Source organism: Mus pahari, chromosome 10 (assembly GCF_900095145.1).
Source record: "Mus pahari chromosome 10, PAHARI_EIJ_v1.1, whole genome shotgun sequence".
Classification (NCBI taxonomy): Eukaryota; Metazoa; Chordata; class Mammalia; order Rodentia; family Muridae; genus Mus; species Mus pahari.
The window spans coordinates 55,502,189-55,524,408 of record NC_034599.1 but is presented as its reverse complement, the minus strand read 5'-3'; the positions used below and the strand labels follow the sequence as shown (position 1 = coordinate 55,524,408).

The 22,220-nt window shown below is 43.0% G+C and overlaps 1 protein-coding gene across 5 annotated transcripts in view; it reads left to right on the top strand.

Annotated features, from left to right (window-relative positions):
- Lrrc49 (leucine rich repeat containing 49) overlaps positions 1 to 22,220 on the top strand; it is a 120,535-nt gene that overhangs the window by 82,812 nt on the left and 15,503 nt on the right. For 3 of the 5 annotated variants that reach the window (XM_021206167.1, XM_021206165.1, XM_021206166.2), the window contains 5 exons: positions 3,569 to 3,806; positions 4,881 to 5,066; positions 9,550 to 9,659; positions 14,023 to 14,176; positions 19,855 to 20,505. In XM_021206167.1, the coding sequence (XP_021061826.1) occupies positions 3,569 to 3,806; positions 4,881 to 5,066; positions 9,550 to 9,659; positions 14,023 to 14,176; positions 19,855 to 20,058 (892 nt within the window). In that variant the 3' untranslated portion in view covers positions 20,059 to 20,505. Of the gene's footprint in view, positions 1 to 3,568; positions 3,807 to 4,880; positions 5,067 to 9,549; positions 9,660 to 14,022; positions 14,177 to 19,854; positions 20,510 to 22,220 lie in introns of those variants that run through there. The other 2 variants (XM_029543523.1, XM_021206168.2) reach the window with 2 other exon arrangements.

The following is a 22,220-nucleotide window of genomic DNA, read 5'->3' as shown; positions in this document are numbered from 1 at the left end:
TGTGTGTGTGTGTGTGTGTGTGTGTGTGTGTGTGTGTGTGTGTGTGTTTTGATAAGGGTTGAACCCAGGGCCCCAGACATGACAATATGACAATGTTCTACTTCTGAGCTAAATTCCAAGTTTAAAACTGTTTCTGTTCGTCATCCCTAGGATGGCATCTGACTTTTCAGCTTTGCCCCAACATGGCTATTCTGTCTGTCTGTGTTACTGTGTCTCAGAGTAATGGACATACTGAAATGAACTTTCCCCACAGTGACACTTGCTCAGGCTTCTGTCCTTCCCTTTTTCCTCTTGTCCCTTGTCTGCTCCTGGTAAAAAACTAGGCCCACTACTCAAGGGTCAGTTCAAAGGCTGCTGCTTTCTGAGGCCCAGCTTCTCCCTCTAAAGGAATTTGTCATTCTTCTGTTTCCATGACGTAAGCTTGGAATACTCATTCTGTGACAACAAGCACATTATACTTAATGTATATGTTTATCTTCTTTTCCTTCCTCTATCCAGATTGGAAAATCTTTGAGGGCAGGTGTATTTTGTTTTGTTTTGTTTTAATATCTCCAATGTCTAGTATAAGACCTCATACACATAATAAGCTCTCTGCAGAAGCCTACTGATTTCTTCAATGGCATAGTGAGGTCATTGGGTTTGGAAACTACATGCCCTGCCTTATCACCTTGCTTGTCTGATGGGATTATAGCAGCTATATTTGGAGAACTATAGCTCTGCAATTTGGCTTTACAAGCAATAGTCTTGATATATCATATATATATATAAATGTCTTGATATACACATATATGTATATATATATATCACATATATGTCTTGATATACATATGTATATCAAGTATGTGTATGTGTGTGCACATGTGCAAGCTCTTCTGTCTGTCGTCACCAATACAAATGATTTAGTCACCTGTGCCAGAAGACTTAGCATAGAACTTTGTACATAACAGCTTTTAGGCTTGGGTCTTAATAAAACAGCAGCCTTTGAATCGTGAATAAAATGAATTAATATGTACATATCTCTGACTAAAAAGACATGAACCTATTAATCATTCATATAAAGAAAAGTGGAATGATACTCTCCAACATGAACATTGTTTGACCAGCTTGTCATTTTTGTGGAAATCAAGCATGCCTTGTTAGAGAAGCAAGTTAGTAGGCAGTGGCCTATATTTGAGGCTAAGCTCAGCAGCCTTATCCTGAGCTGGCTTGGCCTTGCATGACCTGGGTAACAGCTGTTCTGTTTCTTTTTGGCAAGAGTAAGCTGTCTACAGCCTAGCACCCCCGTGTCTCATCTCTGGGAGGGCTAGGGCCGTGGAGGCTCCCTTTGGCCCTGCTTCCCCATGGTGTCTCAGCACCTGCCTGTAGGCTTACTTACATTTTCACTCTTACCCAGTGGTGTGCTTTCCAAAAGTATGCACAAAATAATCACCTTTTTACTTTTGAGTTTATGTTTCTAGTCTTTTAATCACATAGCTGAAGAAAAATAAACCTCTCTTAAATATCTGATATGGGGCAAGATCCCTTCCCAGCGGGCTTGCTCATCCTTTTGGTATCCAGCTAATTCTCCACTCTATTGACATAAAAACTAACCTTTGTCTGGTGCTGTGACCAAGAAGTACACCCATAGCAAATGCCACTTTTCCCTTCACCTTCTTTCACTGCCTGCTTCTGTCACCTGGCCAGCCTTGTTAGCTCTTTTTGTGTGTCCACATCACTCTGTCCTATGGCCTGTTTGCCCATATTATACCTATGGTTGGAGCATCCTTTAAGGATTTAATAGATACCCTTGAAAGTCTTCTCAGTTTATTAATTCAAGAAATATTTGTTTAGTTGAGCATTGCTAGATGTCGACTCTGCCATGGTACAGGCAGCAGGATTGACACTCGCAAAGACCCGTGTTCAGTGAGCATTGTTGTGGTGTGCCACTGTCAGTGTGTTACTGTGAGTGTGTACCAACACTCTGCCTCCTTCTAGTACAGCAAATGCTGAGTCAGGCTGTCTTCTGCTCAGCACAGCAGGAACCGTGCTGCCCCCTCCCCACATCACTGGCTTGTCTGAAGAAGCACAGTAGATGGAGATAGTTCTTTTCTTAGTCTGTGCTGTTATCAGCTTTTGCCTTTTAAGACCTAAGGCTGGTCCACACCTCTACTCATGGATTATTACTAATCTTAATTCTTTGATACTGATTATAAGGATGACATATAAAATAATTGTGTGTATTTTCTTAATTGCACATTCACTTTGAATACACAAATGCCATTAGCTAACTTGTTAATGGATAGCCAGGTATGTCACAATTCACTGATACCTATGAAATAAATCTAATAAACCAGTGGGATAATAGTTTGTCAGACTTACTGTCCAACATCAGCATTTAAAACTGTTGAGGACCCTTTTGTAATCAATTAATAGGTTGTGAAAAGCCAATTAGTGAACCCAAGGGTCTCCAGATGTGAAGACATTTGGCCTTTAGCTTCATGAACTCACTATGTAGAGGATGAAACAAACTTGCCAGCATATAATTGTAATTAGCCTGAGACATGAAGCACTGGACAAGTGTACCAGTTCCATCTGTACACCGAACAGTCAAGGGCAGAGAACACCCCCAGTGGAAACACACAGGGGAAGTCAAGCGTTGGCCAGGTTTTGAGCTCTATTTATACCTCTATTTATAGAGCAAAGATTTTGAGTTAGATCAAGGAGCTTTACTAATTCTCAGCCGTTCAGGTTGGCACTTATAGGCAGCATGGTCTGCTTTGGAAATCACAGAAGTAGCCTGTCAGTAGAGTATCCAGTCTGGTACTATGTGTAGCAGAATTGGTTCTTATTGCTCTTGTTTCAATTTAGGGGGAAGACATGCTTGATTCTTATTGATTACAACTGAACAATACGCTTATAATTTTTGAGGCATCAGACTATTCAGAAAGAATGTTAGCACTTCTCACTTAACTCTGTAACCAAGATAGAAACTAGGTTAAAGTTATGTATTTTATAAACATTCTATATTGTATTTTATAAATAATATTTTATAACTCTTATGGAAACATTAAAATGCATTTTTAGCTAGATAGCCTTATAAATCAGGAAACTATGTTGTTATAAAAATATCTTAATAGCATATTTAAGGCATATAAAATTATTATCTTATTAATATGATGAATAATTTGGACTCGGAGATGGGTTTCTATGAATAGTTTTTCTATTTCAGCTGTAACCATGATTGGATGTCAATATTAATCTTTCAGATAATCCAGTAAATTAGTGTAAGGATACATGTGACATGAAGGCAATAGGGAGTCTGTGGCGGGGGGAGCAGCAAGCAGCAGGGAGGGATGAGCGGGAGGAGAGCAGAAAGAGGCTCAACATCAGGGAAGAGGAAAACGCCACAGCAAGCCTGTTACTTTGAAATTTGATTTTTTTTTTTAAGTCTAATTAATGGAGGATGCTCTGGGTTTAACTGGAAACAGAGGGTAAGGAGTATAAACTGTAAAGTACTTTCCAACATGCTGTTCTAGCCTGTTACTTCCTCTGTGTGCCTGAGACGTTACTTAAAAAAAGACTTTTGCAGGTCTCTAGATGCAGGGCTCAGCAGTGCATTACAAGGCTTGTCTGTCACAGAAACACACTTGGTGGAGATAGATGGAGAAACCCTTTCACTGTATGGCTCAGGGGCGCTGGAATGCCTGGATCGTAACTGGAGTGTTCAAACAGCTGGCATGGTCACCACCGTCTCCTTCACGTTCATTGAGTTTGATGAAATTGTCCAAGTACTTCCCAAACTGAAGATGAAGTTTCCCAATTCTCTGGTAAACACTTTCCTTTGGAAGTATATTTGAATTGTTCTTCATTACAACTTATGTGTTCAGGCCAAAGCCTGCTTCAGCTTCGTTTTCTATAGTTTCTGTTGTGTTGATTTTCTGTCATTGGAATTTAAATTAGTTCCATAAATGGCCTTGTGGGTTTGTATGAATATTAGAAATTATATCTCCAAAGACAGTCCTTCTTTCAGTAGAAAAGACCAATGGAATTTTATGCATATTATCTACCTCAGTTTTACAAAGAAAGCCACAGATCCCTATAGCATATTTTCAGGTGGATGGCATGTGTATATTCACTGTGTGATCTGACAGCAGTCCTCCGACAGCAATGACTGTTTACTTCAGTCTGCTGACTAGCCGGCAGCATCCCTGACTGTGGTATTGCACTAGATACCAATAGACATTGGGAAACAGTGCTTTTACAGCAAGTTTCCTCTTGAGCTTTCCCTACAGTATGTTTCTCTACTTTCCTTTTTAGAGTAGATGATGTTTTTCTTTGTCATCCCTAAAGAAGATAAGTGGTAGTAGAGGCAGGTGTTTATAAAGAATATTCAAATTTGTGAGTAGACCACTTGCTTTAGCAGTTCTGTTTTAGTGTTTTGATTTTCCTTGGCCAACTTAAGTAACCAGCATGGTTTTCAGAAAGATGCAGTGTTGACAGTACTGTTTCTCAGTATCAGGGTGAGTCCTGTACTTAGAAGTTTCTGAAATGTTCCTTTATACATTAATGCTAATGTAAAATGTGTAGAATCTGTGATGCTTGAATGAGTCTGAATTATTAGGTGACATTAAGGAATCCCAGTTGCTGATAGATGAGGATGTCCTTCTCAGAAGGTATCACCTAAGACTTAAGTCTTGGGTAGATGCCACCAGTGACTGATGGATTGGGTACATTGAAGTTCAATGAGCCTAGAGCAGTCCATTGATTTAATGTGACTGAAGACATATTTCCTAAGCCTAAGGCTTCCAGGGTTCCACAGGAAATGACCTGTGAAGTGTTGATGTTAGTACCAAAGGTGGTTCAACTCAGAGCAAGACCTTGTATGTGGTTTACTATTGCAGCACCTTAAATTCAGGGAGACCAACCTGGTAATGCTGCAGCAGTTCAACGCCCTGGCACAGCTGCGTCGGGTTGACCAGTTGACAATCGATCCTCAGGGAAACCCAGTGGTCAACTTTACACTCTGGAAATACTACGTGCTGTTCAGGCTCAGCCACTTCAGCATGCAGAAAATAAATGGAACAGAGGTAAGAAAAAGCAAAGCGGACTGCAGAATGAGCTCCCACCTGACGGAGCCCTTGACAGCACACTTGGTGGGAATACAGAATACAGATGTGATAGAACTGTTCAGAAATACCATTTCTTACAAAATAAAATCTCAGCATTCACAATATTAAAATGGGCAGCACATGTGCACTCGCACACATGCTCATACCCCCCCAACATGAACATGCACACACACCCATCCTCCTCCAAACACACACATGTGCACACACACACTTGCACACACATGTCCACAGGTACAGGATCTGAAGCAGTGAACAGCTCTTTTCCTGGTGAATCGTAGCTACTTTTCCTGTTGTTTGTAAGCATTCAGAGAAGAGAAACCTTGAAAGAAAAATGACACTTTAAAAAAAAAGCTCTAACTTCTGCAGGCAAGGCAGCCTTTTATGTTTCACAGTGAGACTGTGGCACACAAGAGAGGATGGGGAAGCTAAACTAAGTGTCCACTTTGGGGAAAGTCCAAACACAGATCTGGACTACTCCATTAACCATTGATCATGGTGCAGTGGCATGATGTAGAATCACTCAGGTCCCATCTGAATAACTGGGAAATTATTCATGGAAAGTGAGTTTTAGATGTTTTTTTTTTTCTGAGTTTGTCATAAGCCTAATCCTCCAGCTACTCAGAGACTGTGTTCTCTTTAAATAATGACTTAGGGAAAAAGAGAAAGTGTGCTTCCATCACTGTTGAAGCTAAACAGTCTTTACACTGCTGTTACTCTCACTATGTTGCCTCTTGAGGTTCAGAAGACTTCTCTAGGGTAAGATGACCAGTAGTCAACTTTGCTAGTATAGTATTGTTCACAGCTAGGACACCACAGCCACTTCCAGTCTCAACCTACAAAAATCCAGCATGTTCTTGGTAGCATGGAGATCTATGGGTAAGTGTCAAAAGCAACCATGCTATGCCTCAACCAAAGTAGGCCCAGAACCATAGTGTCTTCTATTCAATTGCCAGGAAAGTCTGGAACCCTGAGAGGACCAAAAGTCGCCCCCACAACTCCCCAACTAGAGTTCTCAGGGGTCTGCGCCCAGTCTCCTGTGCCCCCCAGTTCTACATCAGACAGAGCTGGTAGCTCTGCTAGGGCCTGGTAATTAGCGGGAGGGTTTCCACAGTTGATCTGGACTAGAAACATGAAGGTTTTTGGGGCTGCAAGTGAAGGATTCTTCCTCATTAATGGTTTGACTGGTTGTACTGGTTGACTGTAAATAGTGGATCGCCCAGATGTGGGATTGCATTACTACAGAACTGCTGCAAAAGAAATAGTATTGTAATTGTACAGGGAATTAATCAGAAGCAATGAAAAAATTATAGTTTAACTTTTAGAAAATGTCAGCACCAGAGATATTTGACATTTTATTAAAATACCTGAAAGATATGCCTTCTCACATAGTCTTGTCATTTTATACCATATATACTACAGTTATATTGCCCTTTCTGTAGTAGAGCAGTATTGCTAGAGGGAGAATTGAATGATGAGCATCAAGAAGATGGAGCAGTGGCCTGCACTGGCCACTAGGTGACTGTGTTGGACCAGACAACTTAGCTGTCAGCTAAAGGAAGGCTTTGAGGAACAGCAGCCTTCACCATGACGGTCCAAGATAAGGAAGTGGTCTACACTGATTGATGTATACTTGATATGACTGAATTATATGTGAACTATGGTTTTTTTTCCTCAGAAGCCACTTCTGTAATGTGTTATCACAAATACACACACCTGCTCTTTCAACACTGGAGAGGCTGAGACAGGAGGTTGGCTTTGAGACCCTGTCTCTTGGTGACAAGAGCCATGGGGCAGAGCAGAAAGGGCTCAGTCTGAAACATGCCTACTGTGCAAGTATGGTACCTAGGTAGATCCCCCAAAGCCAGGTAAAAGCTAGGCCCGCAACACACATCTGAACCTATACAGTTGGGTGAATCAGTGAAAGGTAGGTCCCAGGGGCTTGCTGGCCAGCCTGTCTACCTGTACCTATAAGATCCAGGTTGAATGAGAACGTGCTTCATAGCCAGCAGATTTAGAGTGACTCTGGAGACATGACATCAACCTCTGACCTCTCTGGGTGCATGCATTGTTGAGTATGTCTACACATGTACGCACATACATACATATGCATACACCTACATCACATACATACACTCTCTCCAAATAAATAGATGAAGGTAAAGACTCCTCTGATTTTAGAAACCTAAGCCCTGCTTACACAAAGGTAAGGCTGTCTTAGCTTCTCCTCTGCTGACAGCGGAGCAAGTAGCCATTGCAGCAGATCTCTTGTGCATATAAAACATTTAGTGACATTCCTGGCTCTGTGCACTAGATGTCAATAGGACCCTTAACCAGTCCAGATGTTGTCAAATATTCCTGAGTGGTCAGTGTGGATCCTGGTTGGTGAATTGAATCTACTGGGTAGATAAACCAACTGTATTGAAAATGCAGGTCACTTTATATTTATTACTTAAAAAAAATCAATCTCTTTAATGTCATGATAATAGAATTAAAAATAAAACTAATATTTTTCAAAAGTTTATTGAGCATTTATAACTATAAAAAGTACTAGAAGGGGTTAGAAGTAGTGGTGTACAGCTTTAATCCCAGCACTCAAGGGGCAGACATGGGTGGATCTTTGTGAGTGCAACGTCAGACTGGTTTTTACATAGTGAGTTCCAGGCCTGCTAGGACTACAAGTGAGACCCTGTCTCAAGAAAACTAAAACAGAAAAAGTACTAGAAGTAATACATTATCAAATTCTAATGTTATTTTATCCACATTTTATATTAAGTATATACAGATATGAATCCTATGAAGATATGAATATGAGTCCTGCCTTTAGCTATTTGTTTGTTTGTTTGGTTGGTTGGTTGGTTGGTTGGTTAGTTGGGACATGGTCACACTGTGTACAACAAGGCTGCCCTTGAGCTAACATACTCCTATGTCAGTCTCCCAAGTGCTAGGATAACAGGTATGTGTCACACACCTGACTCTCAGTACTTTTAACACAGGGATGAGCCTTCAGAGTAATACTTGGGGCACATTATTCTTTATAAGGAAATGGTTGCCAGGATTGAAAGCACAGGAGTATCTTTGCTAGTCTACTAAGCATTCCCTCTCTCAAGGAAGGGGCAAAGCCATCCTACAGCACCTTATTAAGATGAAATGTACCTCGTTGACATTTCCTTCTAAGTCATACTAATTTAAGAAGCTCTAGTATTTCTTTTTAAAAGTAACCTTTAAGGGAATGGGAAGATGGCTCACCTGTTTAAATGCTGGCTAAGCAAGAAAGAAGATTGGAGTTTGGCTTCCCAGAATCCACATAAATACCCACCTGTAACCTCAGTCTTAGAAAGGAGAGGAGGGATCCCTCGAGTAAGATGGCCAGTGAGACTGTGTGTACTGGTGAGCTCTGGGTTTCACCCAAACCCTGCTTGAGAAAGTAATGTGGAAGGATTATTGATGAAGAATATGGACATCAGCCTTGGGCTTCCACAGGTGTGCACACACACACACACACACACACACACACACACACAAAACCATATAATCACACATACATGTAAACCACTTACATGCATGTATACCATACACATACACACATACACATGCATGCATGCTCACAAACATACACACATACACACACACACACCTGCAAACACACTTAGGCACATGCATAGATACCATACACATACATACACACTTGCAAACATAAATACATGTGTTGCATACATACTACACACATATATACACACAACCACATACACACACATGCCTATAAACACATGTGCATGCATACATACCATAACACATACACACACATGAAACCATATGCAAACACACATACCTGCAAACACTCTTAAGCACATGCTTGCATGCCACACACATACTCACACACCTGCAAATACACATATGCACATGCATGCATACCACACATATGTACACATGTACATGTATAACACACACATGTGTACGTACACACACACAAACAAGCACAAAGAAAAAGCATCCTTTAAGAACTTCAGGTGCCAAGCCAGGCGTGGTGGCGCACGCCTTTAATCCCAGCACTTGGGAGGCAGAGGCAGGCAGATTTCTGAGTTCGAGGCCATCTTGGACTACAGAGTGAGTTCCAGGACAGCCAGGGCTACACAAAGAAACCCTGTCACAAAACAAACAAACAAACAAAAAGAACTTCAGGTGCCTCAAGCACAATCCTCAGGACACCCGCCTTCCCAATCAGAGCTGTCTCATTGCCTGTCAGCTCCCAGGAGTCACGTTTGAGCATCTCCTCTGTAATTAGACTCAAAGGAAAATGAAGTGAAGACTTCCACAGCCTGGGGAAATGTACTTTTCTGTACTAAAAGAAAATGCCTAATCTAGATGTTTCTTTGAAACTGTATTTGCTGTACCCAGCTAAGAAGCAATGCCATCTTGACCCTTCTCTGCTCTTTCTTCTCAGGTGACTCAAAATGACATGATAATGGCTGAAAGACTCTTTGGAATCCTAGCACACGTAGCATCCTCCGAGCTGCCTCAGTACCGCATGATTTCAATTCTGGGGGACGCCAGGTAACCCTGAAGTTTTTATAGATTACCTTTGCAGTAGAATTAGCTCTTAACTGTGCCACTTGCGTAACCTGCAGAAAACGTACCCCAGGCTAGTCTTGTGGCTGGCCCTGATCAAACTTAGAAGGAGTAAATGTGACTAAGACAAGGTCACTGTTCTCCTTGGTTGTAGTCTAGCAGCTAAAGATGCACATAAACACTGAATCCATCTGTCAGTGCAGCAGGAAGGGTAGAGGCGGAGACTAGCTGCATTGAGAATACTGGAAAAGGCATTCTGTTTATTTATTTGAGAATGAGTAGAGGGTTTTTAGGCTTAGAATATGAGAAAAGGGGGCTGGTGAGATGGCTCAGTGGGTAAGAGCACCCGACTGCTCTTCCGAAGGTCCGGAGTTCAAATCCCAGCAACCACATGGTGGCACATAACCATCTGTAACAAGATCTGACACCCTCTTCTGGAGTGTCTGAAGACAGCTACTTACATATAATAAATAAATAAATCTTTAAAAAAAAAAAGAATATGAGAAAAGAGATTTATTTTTAACAACAATACATACATACATACATACATACAGTGGATAGGTTCTGAATTCAAATCTTACTCTAATGCCTTTGATTGATCAATGTAAATCCTATCTACAACCCACAGAACTGTTCTGGGTATAAACATCCTGAGGGTAAAATGCTTGCTAAGCAAACATAAGGACCTGAGTTTGGATCCACAGCACCCATGCTGAAGCTGGGTGTGGCAGTACACATCTAACCCCAGAGCTGAGGGACAGAAACAGGCAAATTCCAGGAGCTCACTGGCTAACCAGTCCGTCTGAAATGACAACCTCCAGGTTGGGTGAGAGCCTGTCTCACTAAAACAAGGTGAATAAGCAACTGAGGAAGATATCCAGATGTCAACCTCTGGCCTACACACACACACACACACACACACACACACACTATACCCATAATCACACACATACCATACACACTCACACACACACATACACCACATTCACACCACACACACATACAGACACAGATATACACACAGTCCAACACATAATACACATACACAAAAATACTTGGTGGAGCACAAAAGATATTGAAGAGGTATTGAATTAAGAAGTGATAGCTAGCCGGGCGTGGTGGTGCACGCCTTTAATCCCAGCACTCGGAAGGCAGAGGCAGGCAGATTTCTGAGTTCAAGGCCAGCCTAGTCTACAAAGTAAGTTCCAGGATAGCCAGGGCTATTCAGAGAAATCCTGTCTCAAAAAAAACAAACAAACAAAAAAAAAAAACAACAAAAAAAGAGAAGTGATAGCTTAGACAAATCAATGAAAATTATGCACTTTTGAATTGGTATATAATATTTAGAAGATTTAATAACTTGAAAATAAAAGGCCCTCATAAATCAGATCAAATAAATTAAAATAAAGAATATGAAAGATTTTTAATAATTTATCAAATAGATATATTTCAAACCCTGTTCCCAGATCTGATGCCCAAAGTCAGATTGGGAAAATGTATCCAAGCATGTCTGGGATATTTGTAGATGCAAACACACCTTAAATTCAAAGAAAATCTCTGTATTTAATGACCATAGTCACTCAGATTATTGTCTTCAATCAACAGTCTACAGGCAGAAAATAAGGAGCTGCAGCGAGTCAGTAGCCTGGGTGTGCAGCTCCGTGGTAACAACAGGGGAAGGGGTGGAGGTGGAGAGCACACACCATAACATGGCACAGCTGGCCAGGGAGTCACAGAGATGACGAAGCACTGTCACTGTCACTAGTGAGCTGAGATAGCCAAAAACTTATCTTGGTGCAACTAGAAAAATAACAAAAACCCAGATAGTGAAGTTACCAGAACATAAAATATAGGAAACTTTAACCTTTAAAAAATAAAAGAAGAGTCCATCTGTCTCCATTCACAGCTATAGCCATACAAATAGTGACCTAACTTTGTGGGGAGAGCCACAACTGTGACAGCAAGTCACATAGCAAGGTGGGTCCTACATGCTGTTTGTTACCCATGATGGCTGACGCTGTGGTTCCTTTCACTGCAGCCTGGCAATGCTGACACATTTGCTGTAGCCATGCCTTTTGACTTAGCTGTTTCACTGAGCAGAGCTTCTTCCTAGAAATGATTTCACATGAACATAAATGTGTCCAAGGGTTTCTCTCATGACCTGTGTTTATAACAAGTAGTGAAACTGGTGGAACAGGACCATCTACTTGTAGATATAAAATTGAATAGCAGTTCCTATATGAAACCGTGAGGATGTCCTTTTGTTTATTGTTGATTTGATACAACAGAGTCACCTGGGAAGATCAACCATCAGTGAAGAGTGGCCTTTATCAGATTAGCCTGTGGCCATGTCTGTGAGAGATTATCTTGATTGATGATTGATGTGGGAGGGCCCCGCCCACTCTTAAGTGGCGCCATGTTCAGGTCGTTGGGCCTGGGCTATATAAGAAAGCTAGCTGAGCTAGAGAATAAGCCAGTTAGCAGTGTTATTCCATGTTCCTGGTTTCAGATTCCTGTCTTTAATTTGTTTGCAAACTTCCTACAGCTTGTGACCTAAATGTGTGTTATACTCTCTCCTCCCTGAAGTGGTTTCCAGTCAGTTTCTGTAACAGCAAAGAAATGTCACTGTGATGTCCCAGAGAGAAAGTACCAGAACAGTTGTGTGGCCCCAGTTGTGTGGCAGGCCCCAGCTTGTGAGGATAGGCATACAGTTCAAAAATATCCTTGAGTTTTAAATATTTGTTTTGGGTTTGGGGGTTTTGGTTTGTTTTGGGGTGGTTACCTATAAATGTCAAATAAGAAAAAGGGCCAATACTGTGCTGAAGTATATAGATCTTTTAAATTGCATATGTGCGTACTGCTTGGTTTCTCCTTAGCTTTTGTTCTGTGTGTATTGTTCTTTTTTTTTTTAATTTTTCTCATTTTAAGAAGTACATTGAAAGTACTTTCTTCCTGCGTTCTAGGTTAGAAGCACTGCAGGCTGCAGCATTCTCAGGCTGTGTGTTCTGCTTTAAATGTGCTTCAGCACTGTTGAACTGAGGAAGGAATTCAAGCCGAGATACAATGGGAGTGCACTTAACAGCAAGAGCTCTGTACGCCAGACCCACTGAGGTCTGACCAAAAGCACTGAGTGGAAACGCCATGTGTGTCTTTATTGTATTTTATAAAAGATGAGGAAGAAAGTCATGAAAGAGGTGTCCCCTTGAGAACCTAGAAAAATCCCCAAGTTAAAGAAAAAGCAAGTGGAAGGACTCAGAAAAGCAGCCGAAAACTAAAAAACAAACAAGCAAACAAACAAACAAACCCAGGAAGAGGTTGATGAGAAAGCCATAGTGACTCCCCGGGGTAGGCTCGCTCAACTTCAGCATGCTGGAAGTAATCAGGGTGTACCATAATGAACTGAGGTGCTGCCTCAGGCCAACTAGGTCAGTATTAGAGGCTAGACCAGAGTGCCCGTCTTCATGGTATCCAGCCCCTCCTAAAAAAAGTATTATTGTCTCTGGCACCTGGCCATCTCATAAGTATAAGAAGACTTCATACCTGGAGTTCCAAAGGTTTGTGTGTGTGTGTGTGTGTGTGTATCTGTGTGTATCTGTTTTCTTCAATATTATTATTGTTTTTTAAAAGGTATGTTTTTATTATATGTGTATGACTCTTCTGCCTGCATGCATGTCTGTGCACCACAGTGTTAGGCAATGGGATTCTGAGCAGACAGCTCTGTTACACTCCAGGACCCCCTGGGGTTGCCCTTTGGATTGCAAGATGCCTATAGCCTCCTCTTAGCCCTGCCAGCACCCATGGGGATCCTCACTGCTCTCAGTTCGCTCTTACTAAAGTTAACTCCACACCCGATTTGATGTTCTAGCTAGGATCATAACACAGGTGAATAAAAGAACTAAGAGCTATCTATGTATATGGTTACTCCAGCAAACTAACGTGCTGATTGCTTATTATTTGATTCAGTTTTTGAATTATTTCACATTAAGGTAGAGTTCGTTTAGCTTTGTTAGAAATGTTTGAGATGTGTTAGTGTTGATGATTGGCAGTCACAGATTAAGAGAATGTAGGCGGGGCTAACACTGTCACAAGCCTTTAGTCCTAGTTGCCAGGAGGCAGAAACCAGAGGATTGAGAGTTTGAGGCCAGCCTGGGCTACAGCAGTGAGACTGTGCGTCAGGTACCTTAATTAGTGGAAACACTGGGGTACTAAGCTGAGCTTAAACAGTAAGTATTCAAACTCAGAAATCTGGACTTCAACGAAGGCTTCACTGCCTCCGAAGTCAGCAAAAGTTGCATGTGACCTTTTTATTCTGATAAATAACTCTGAGCCCCTTTACTGTGTTGTGCAGGAAAAAGCAATTCCGATATCTACTGGAAAGCAAAGGTAAAAAGCCCGGCGTCATCTGTGAGGAGACCAGTGACAGCAAGAGGTTCTTGGGGGAAAACACGAACCGCGCTACTCTGAATTACACCACCCGAGAATTCTACCACGAGAAGCTGGAGGTACGTGAATCTGTGGGTCTGTGGCTTCCTGGAGTCCACACACGCGGGGCTGGAGGTCTTGTACTTTGTCCTCCTTACACACAACCCAGAGAACACCAGCAGGGAACAGGAGGCCATCAAGCTTAAGAGGAAGGCTCTGGCTCCAGTGTTACCATCTCAGCACAAAAGCATCTTCAAAGGAAAGCTGTGCCAAAAATCTGGCCCAAAATAGGCCACACAGGCCTGATCTGTCTAAATTAAGAAAAAGGGAGAGATGCTTCCATGGGTGTTTGTCCAGCTGGTACCCGACCAGCAAAGGACTCAGCAGAGTCTCCACTCCAGAGCTTTTGGCTTGGCCTCTGGTGTTTTAGCCTATGCATTTCATTCTTTACCATGAACTTCCTAATGTCACTGTATGGCTGCTTCATTTCCAGCAGAGCTTCTTAGGCAGGGGACCAGTCATGGGCTTCTTCTGTGAGGTTCACTGAGGGGATACAGCATTGCTGTGCCCAGAGCCACAGAGCAGAAAGTGCTCACCAGATAGCTGAAGAAACGCTGTGCACCTGAAGAGCAAGAGAGTGCCATGCTGCAGCAGATGCGTGCAGTGACAGAAGACAAAAGGGCAAGAAAGAGCAGACAGTTATTGTGGAAGCTGACAACATGTCCAGTGCCTGTATATGAGAGCTACGTAAATCACTGTAGCTCTTCAGACCAGTTAGATGTAGTTGTAAACAGAGGGAGGGAAGAAGGGAGGCAGAGAGGGATGGAGGGAGGGACTGAAGGGGAGAGAGAGGGAGAGAGAGATTGGTTCACAGACGTATGTATAAGTCAGAAGTAAAACCACCAGCAGGTGGTATTCATGTGTTTATCTGGCAGCTCCAAGTTCTGTAGTGAGGAGTGGCTGTAAATCCGTGGCCTAACAGCAGCTGTGGTGGTGCCCTAGGAAACGAAGTGGGGAGCGCTTAGCACTTCCTTTAATCAGAATGTAGTTGGATTTTCTGGGTTTTCCCTTTCCCTTCACCCTGCTCTCAATCTGAAGCATCCGTGGAGGCCATAGCAGCCTGTGGGTTACAGCTTGGAAATTGTTTACGACCCATCTCTTGATGTTTCTGCAGCATCCTAAAGGGTGCTTAGCGTCTGCTTTAAGTTAGTGTGGGAGGTCTGGAGTGCTCAGTGGAGCACTTGCCGAGTGCACAGGGCTGAGGGTTCATTCCAGGCATCACTCAGGCACATGCCCAGTCAGTGTTTCTGTAGTTGAACAGAGTCAAATGTAAAACCATTCAGAGCTTAGAGGAAGCTGTCAGAGAAGATGAGGAGACCGAGCCACCTATGAGATGGAGAGCACAGTGCCACTAATAAGGGGTGTGCCAGAAGAGGGGAGTGAAAGCTGGCAGGGTTACGGGCCTCGTCCTGAGGAGAGTTGGTCCTGTGAGTCAATGTATGTATGTGTGTGTGTGTTTATATGTGTGTGTTTATATGTGTGTGTGTGTGTATATATATATATATATATATATATATATATATATACACATACACATACTTAGAAAGTCTAATATACAAATTCTCATGGAAGAATTTTAGAAAATATAAAATTGCTGCATGCAAACAGGGACAATTTCATGGGGGGAGTTACCAAGTCAGTAACCTTGAAAAATAGGTCCTTCTGAGTTTTAACTTTTATTTTGTAAGGAATGTTTAAAAAGTAAACTCTTGTTTTAAGGTAGACAACACAGCATTGACTCTAAAATCCACCAAATTGCTAGAAAAAGAAGAACCAGATGAGATACTTAGACATAGAGATACCAAAATCTTTTAAAACACCAGCTTAGAGCTGGAGAGACCACTCAGTAATGAGGAGCGCGTGCTGCCCTTGCAGAGGACCTGAGTTCATACCGAGCTAAACATTTTTTAGGTCCAGCTTCATAAGATCTGGTGCCCTCCTCTGGTGTCTGTGGGCATTGCATTCACGTATACAAACCCAAACACACACACACACACACACACACACACACACACACACACACACACACACACANACACACACACACACACACACACACACACACACACACACACACACACACACACTTAAAAATAAAAGTGAAATAAAATACAGATGAACATTAAATGAGTTACATTCCTTACAGCCAGTGTAAAAATAAATTTAAAATAGAATATCATTTACTGTAATGATAAAAAATAAACTGATACACTGTGGGAATGGATAAGAAAATATTTTTAAGCTGGAACTGGGAGACACCTCAGGCAGCAAAGTGCTCACCTCACAAGCAGGAGGCTTGAGCTTGGATTCCCAACCAGTATGCAAAGCCTGGTGTGGCGATGTGCACCTCAGGGACAGGTGCAGGGAGTTTCCTGGAGCTTATTGGCCAGCTAGTCTTACTGAATCAGTGAGCTCCAAATTCAGTAAGAGACCTTGCCTCACACAATAAGGTGGAACACAACAGAGGAAAACACGTGGTATTGACCTTTTGGTTCAACATACATACAAACACTCAAATGCATGCCCTTAATTGGGGAAATTGAATGTTTGTTGCAGGTCACTGAAGAAGAACTGGAAAAAAAGTTTATATTCATAGCAAAAGCATTTTCTGCTATTTTAAAAAAAGTTTTGTTTATTTAAAGTGTATCTGCATGTACACCTGCATACCAGAAGAGGGCATCATATTTCGTTATGTGATGGTTGTGAGCCATCATGTGCTTGCTGGGAATTGAACTCAGGATCTCTAGAAGGCCAGCCAGTGCTCTTAACCTCTGAGCCATCTCTCCAGCCCACATTAAATGTTAAATCTTCATAGGCAGTTCTAGTTGAAGTTTGTGCAGTTATTTAGTCCTAGCGTTATTGGATAGCACTAGAACCGTAAGTATACAAGAGTGACGGTGCTTTACCAGATACCAAGTAACTGTGATAAGGGCACGTGTCCTCATTAGGTGTCTGTTGCTATGCTAAAACACTGAGGCCAAAAGCGACTTGGAGAGGAAAGGGTTTATGTCATCTTGCAGATAGAGTTCTTCATCCAGGGACGTTAGGGCAGGAACTCAAGGCAGGAAACCGGAGGCAGGAATTGAACAGAAGCCATGGAGGTGTGCTCCTTATTGGCTTGCTCCCAATGGCTTGCTCAGCGTACCTTCCTTCTTACGCCACTCAGGACACCCAAACCAGGGGTGGCACAGCCCACAATGAGCTGGGCCCTCCCGCTGCAACCATTTGTCAGGAAAATGACCTATAGACTTGCCTCCAGACCAGGCTAATGGACCTGTCTTCTCAGTTGAGTTTCTTGTTCCCAGATATCTCTGGCTATGTCAGGTCGACAAGAACCTCTGGAAGCAGAGTAATATTGCAGTCAAGGCAAGGCAGGAATAAACAACAGAACCAGAGCCACACTGTGCATACTTGGGAGACTTAGGCAGACAGCAGCCATCACAAACTGGTGGGACAGTCTACTTCACAGATACTGTGGAGAGAAACATACTAAACCCACCCCTATGGTACAACAAAAATTAACTCCAGATCAAGCATAAAAATTAAAACTCTGAAGTTATTTTTTTTGTTGTTCTTTTTAAGGAGACCTTACGGCCTTGATTAGGTAGATGTAACTTTTGAACACTCCAAGTGACCAACTATACAGGAAGATTGTTTTATAAGTTTGACAGTCAAGGTAATTTTTAATAAAAATAGCCTCAGTAAAATCAAACAAACAGTCTGGATTAAAGTGGCTTAATCAATAAAAACACAATGAGGAGTAACCTGAGGAGATGTGGGCTCCTATACTCAGACAGCTCAAAGGCAAAGGAAGAAATCTGAAGCCACATGACGCTTTGGGACAAGCACCAAGCTAGCTGTCAGGAGACTTGGCCCTGAGCCCTGATCACCACTTATTACCTGGGAGACCTTGCCCAAGTCCCTTAATCACTGTCCCCTGACTCACAGCCCAGCATTCCTGCTCCTCCACCCAGCGCCCACATCTTGAAAATCACTTAGAGCAGCGCAGCCAGAGGGCTCAGCCTCTCTCCTGTGCGCGAGCGGTGGGGAAAGTAATGGAGGCGAGCAGCTCACAGACCAGGCTCAACAGTCCCTTTCAGTACACGTCGTGTTGTCTGAGGCTCTCCCAGCCATCCATTCTCCTGCCTCATCTAAAAGAGATTTAAGGGACTTTAGAGAATCTAGGTCTTCCCTTAGACCAGGAGAAAACTGGAAGCTCAGGGATTGTCCAGGGCCATAGAGTGAGCTTCTGACAGCCGCCCGGAGGACTGCCACCTCTTGGGTGCCCTGCCCAGATTCTTCTGCTGTTTCCCGTGCTTCCTGAAGATGGTAGGGGCCTACTACAGGGACTGTCCTCTCTAGACATTGGTTGATTGCTGACTAGCCATGTCATTCAACAATGATATAAGTGCCACTAATTTGATTCATCTTAGAAATGTTGTGTTTTGAGTTTGAGTTTCTTTGTTTTGTTTTGTTTTGTTTTTGTTTTATGGTTTTTTCGAGACAGGGTTTTCTCTGTGTAGCCCTGGCTGTCCTGGAACTCACTCTGTAGACCAGGCTGACCTCGAACTCAGAAATCCGCCTGCCTCTGCCGCCTGAGTGCTGGGATTAAAGGCGTGCACCACCACACCCGGCTGAGTTTGAGGTTTAAATAGATCTTTTTCTCAAGTTTCTTATCAGCACCTAGCCTTCCTACCCTGATCAACACAAGTTACCTAGGATACGGCTCTCATCATCACGTGTACTGCACCAACATTCCCTCATTCCCTCTAATAACATGAGTAGGAGAGAGAGAGAGAGAGAGAGAGAGAGAGAGAGAGAGAGAGAGAGAGAGAGAGAGAACTTTTTGATACTTAAAGAATCAGACCCAGGGTCTTCCAGCATACTAAACTNTTCCTACCCTGATCAACACAAGTTACCTAGGATACGGCTCTCATCATCACGTGTACTGCACCAACATTCCCTCATTCCCTCTAATAACATGAGTAAGAGAGAGAGAGAGAGAGAGAGAGAGAGAGAGAGAGAGAGAGAGAGAGAGAGAGAGTTAGAGTTGAGAGAGTGGGAATCAGACCCAGGGTCTTCCAGCATACTAAACTAAAAACCTCTACCACTGAGCTACACCCCCAACCCCAGAAGAATAGCTTTATTAGAACCCTTGATGAAACGAGCTGAATACCCGAATGTCCTGGCTCTGAACTCACTATGCTGTGTTTAGAAACAGCTTTCTCACCTTCAGACTGCCAGACCCAGAAGCTAAGTAAGAATGCTGTTCTTTCTATCCTGACGGCCTGGTGTGGGGCCAAGGCTTGTGACGTTTCTTCTTCCTCTTTGCCACTTTTCTCAAACTTTGCCCAAATCATCTCCACCGTAGTGTGATGTTCTCTAGTTCTCTATACAAGGAGTAAACTCAAGGTATGAGTATAAAGGATTGTGCAGATGGTAGCTAACCCCAGACTAATTAGAATGTTCAGCATCAACAAACACTCCGACACGTTCACCTCTGCAAAGCCCTGGGCTCAGTGGAAGCAGAGGGCTGGGAAGCGCAGAGGGCTGGGAAAAGATTCCCGCCCTGAAGGACCAGGACAGGAGAGCGAAGGAGGCTGCAGAATGATTCTTTCAAGCCTCTCTGGTTCTGTTAATTGTTCTTTTGGCTGTTGGATTAGTTATGGTTTAATGTAAATATTTCTTTTCTTAACAGGAAATAAAGGACAAGAAGAAGTTCTGCAGGTTGTATGTAGAAGACCTGGTGAAGGAAGCCACAGCCATCAACATGAAAAACGAGGCTCTGCAGAAGCTGTGGCCACAGATGTTCATCGAGCTTGTGAGGGACGCTGTCATAGAGATCCGCAGCAAGGATTCCTACATGAAACTCTGCCTGCAGCAAATCACTGACCAGAAATAGGGATGGCTCCTACTTCAGACCTGGGCAATTAGAGCTTTTTCAAAGTTTGGCAAGATGCAGGTTAGACATGATGAGACACCACCACTACCGCACAGTCTAGAAAGAGTGACATCAAAGCCTCGCCCCCTGCACTGTGGAGAAAGGAGGGAGGCAGGAGAGAGGGGGACTCTTTCCCGTGCATGCTGACCATACAACCTTGGGAAACCAAGCAGCGATTGGAGGAGGCCTGGCTGCTGGGTCAGAAATGCTTCTTCAGCTCCCGCTCTGACTGGTGTGCCTGCCCCAGTCCCAAGCTCGCTGTGTGCCGATGGGCTAGCATGAGGTGCCTCCACCAACCTCCACCTGAGACTTTCCTCTTTTTTTGCCTTTTTATTTTATGTCATGATTTCAAAGCCAAGCATATGTTCTTTTTTATGAGTGAAGAATAAATACATTAGTTAAAAAAAAGTCCTGTGTGTTGTGTGGTTGTGTTCTTCTCTTGTTGGTGGGATCCCTGTCGTTCTCCTGTGTCCCTGGGAAGAGAGTCTGCAGGTACCTAGTGTGCCACTGGGAGTCAGTGCGGGCTGAGAATGTGAAGGCACTTGAGCACAGGAAGGGGAGCTTGGTCCTAAAGACTCCGGAGAGAATGTCGGGTGCAGGCATGTCTATAATGTGCTTCTTTGAAAGGTGTTTCCCCTGTCATTGACTGTTGTGGGTCTTGTTTAATAGGCACACATGTGCACTCATCCTTCAGAAATATTAAGGATGGAGCACTCGGGAGGCAGAGGCAGGCAGATTTCTGAGTTCGAGGCCAGCCTGGTCTACAAAGTGAGTTCCAGGACAGCCAGGGTTACACAGAGAAACCCTGTCTCGAAAAAACAAAACAAAACAAAAACAAAAACCAACAACAACAAAAAAGAAAGATTAAGGATGGATGACTCTAGTTTTTAAGTTCAATTTGAAAATCAAACAGGGAAATAAGATAATGAGAGGTTTTGGCTGGTCCATTCTGATCAGAGTGAATGATGCAACCTCGGGAAGCCAATCTTACAGCTAAGTAAGTGAACTCTGTCTAATGTGCTCAGACTCTGCCTACAAGCTACTGTGTCAGTAAGAACACCGGATGTGGGAGAACAAGAAGAGGAGATGTAAGACAACAAAGCCAGGCAGAGAGGCCCAGGAGAAAGCTGAGTGCTGCTATTGCAGAACTGAGAAAGATCTACGTCTCTGTCAGCTTCTCAGACCCAGGTGTTCCAGCTTCATAGGTTAATATGGTGTTTCTGAACATAGATGTTTACATCACTATGCTGGGTTAGCATTTCAGCATCTGAGTTTCTGCCTGACTCTCTTGGGACCCAACTGAACCTTATTTTCTTCATTGTGTTACAGACCCATTAAAGGAAAGTCATACCCTTCTGGTCAAGAGAATGGGTTCTACTCCTGACCTGGATGGAGACGTGTGACTCCAGCATTGGCCATCATTGGGAAGAGAAGCCCCTTGGTTTTGCAAACTTTATATGCCCCATACAGGGAAACACCAGGGCCAAAAAGCAAGAGTGGGTGGGTTGGGGAGCAGGGTGGAGGTGAGGGTATAGGGGACTTTCGGGATAGCATTTGAAATGTAAATGAAGAAAATATCTAATAAAAATTGTTAAAAAATAAAAATAATTATAAAAATCTAAAAATAAATAAAAATAAAAGACGTTTAGTCCATTATTGTCATGGTGGGAAACATGGTGGCATGCAGGCAGACATGGTTCTGGAGAAGAAACTGAGAGTTCTACATCTTGATCTGAAGGTAGCAGGAGACTATGTGCCATACTGGGTGTAGCTTGAGCATAGGAGATCTCAAAGCCCACCCCTGTAGTGTCACTTCCTCCAACAAGGCCACACCTCTTAGCAGTGCCATTCCCTTTGGGCCAAGCATTTACACATAGGAGTCTATGGAGATCATTCCTACACTACAGACCACTATGTGTGCCCATCCATGTTCAGCTTCAGCAGTCAGACCCACACACTTAGAATGTGATATTGGATCTAAAGTTAGTTAACTACTACTGAGCCAAGGATAGAGCTGGTATGGAGCAACACAACCCTGCCAAGTTCTTGATCAAGCCAGCCACTACTCTGAGATGCGTATTCTCCTTGCTGAATGATAGTGATCACGACAACCAAGATTCATT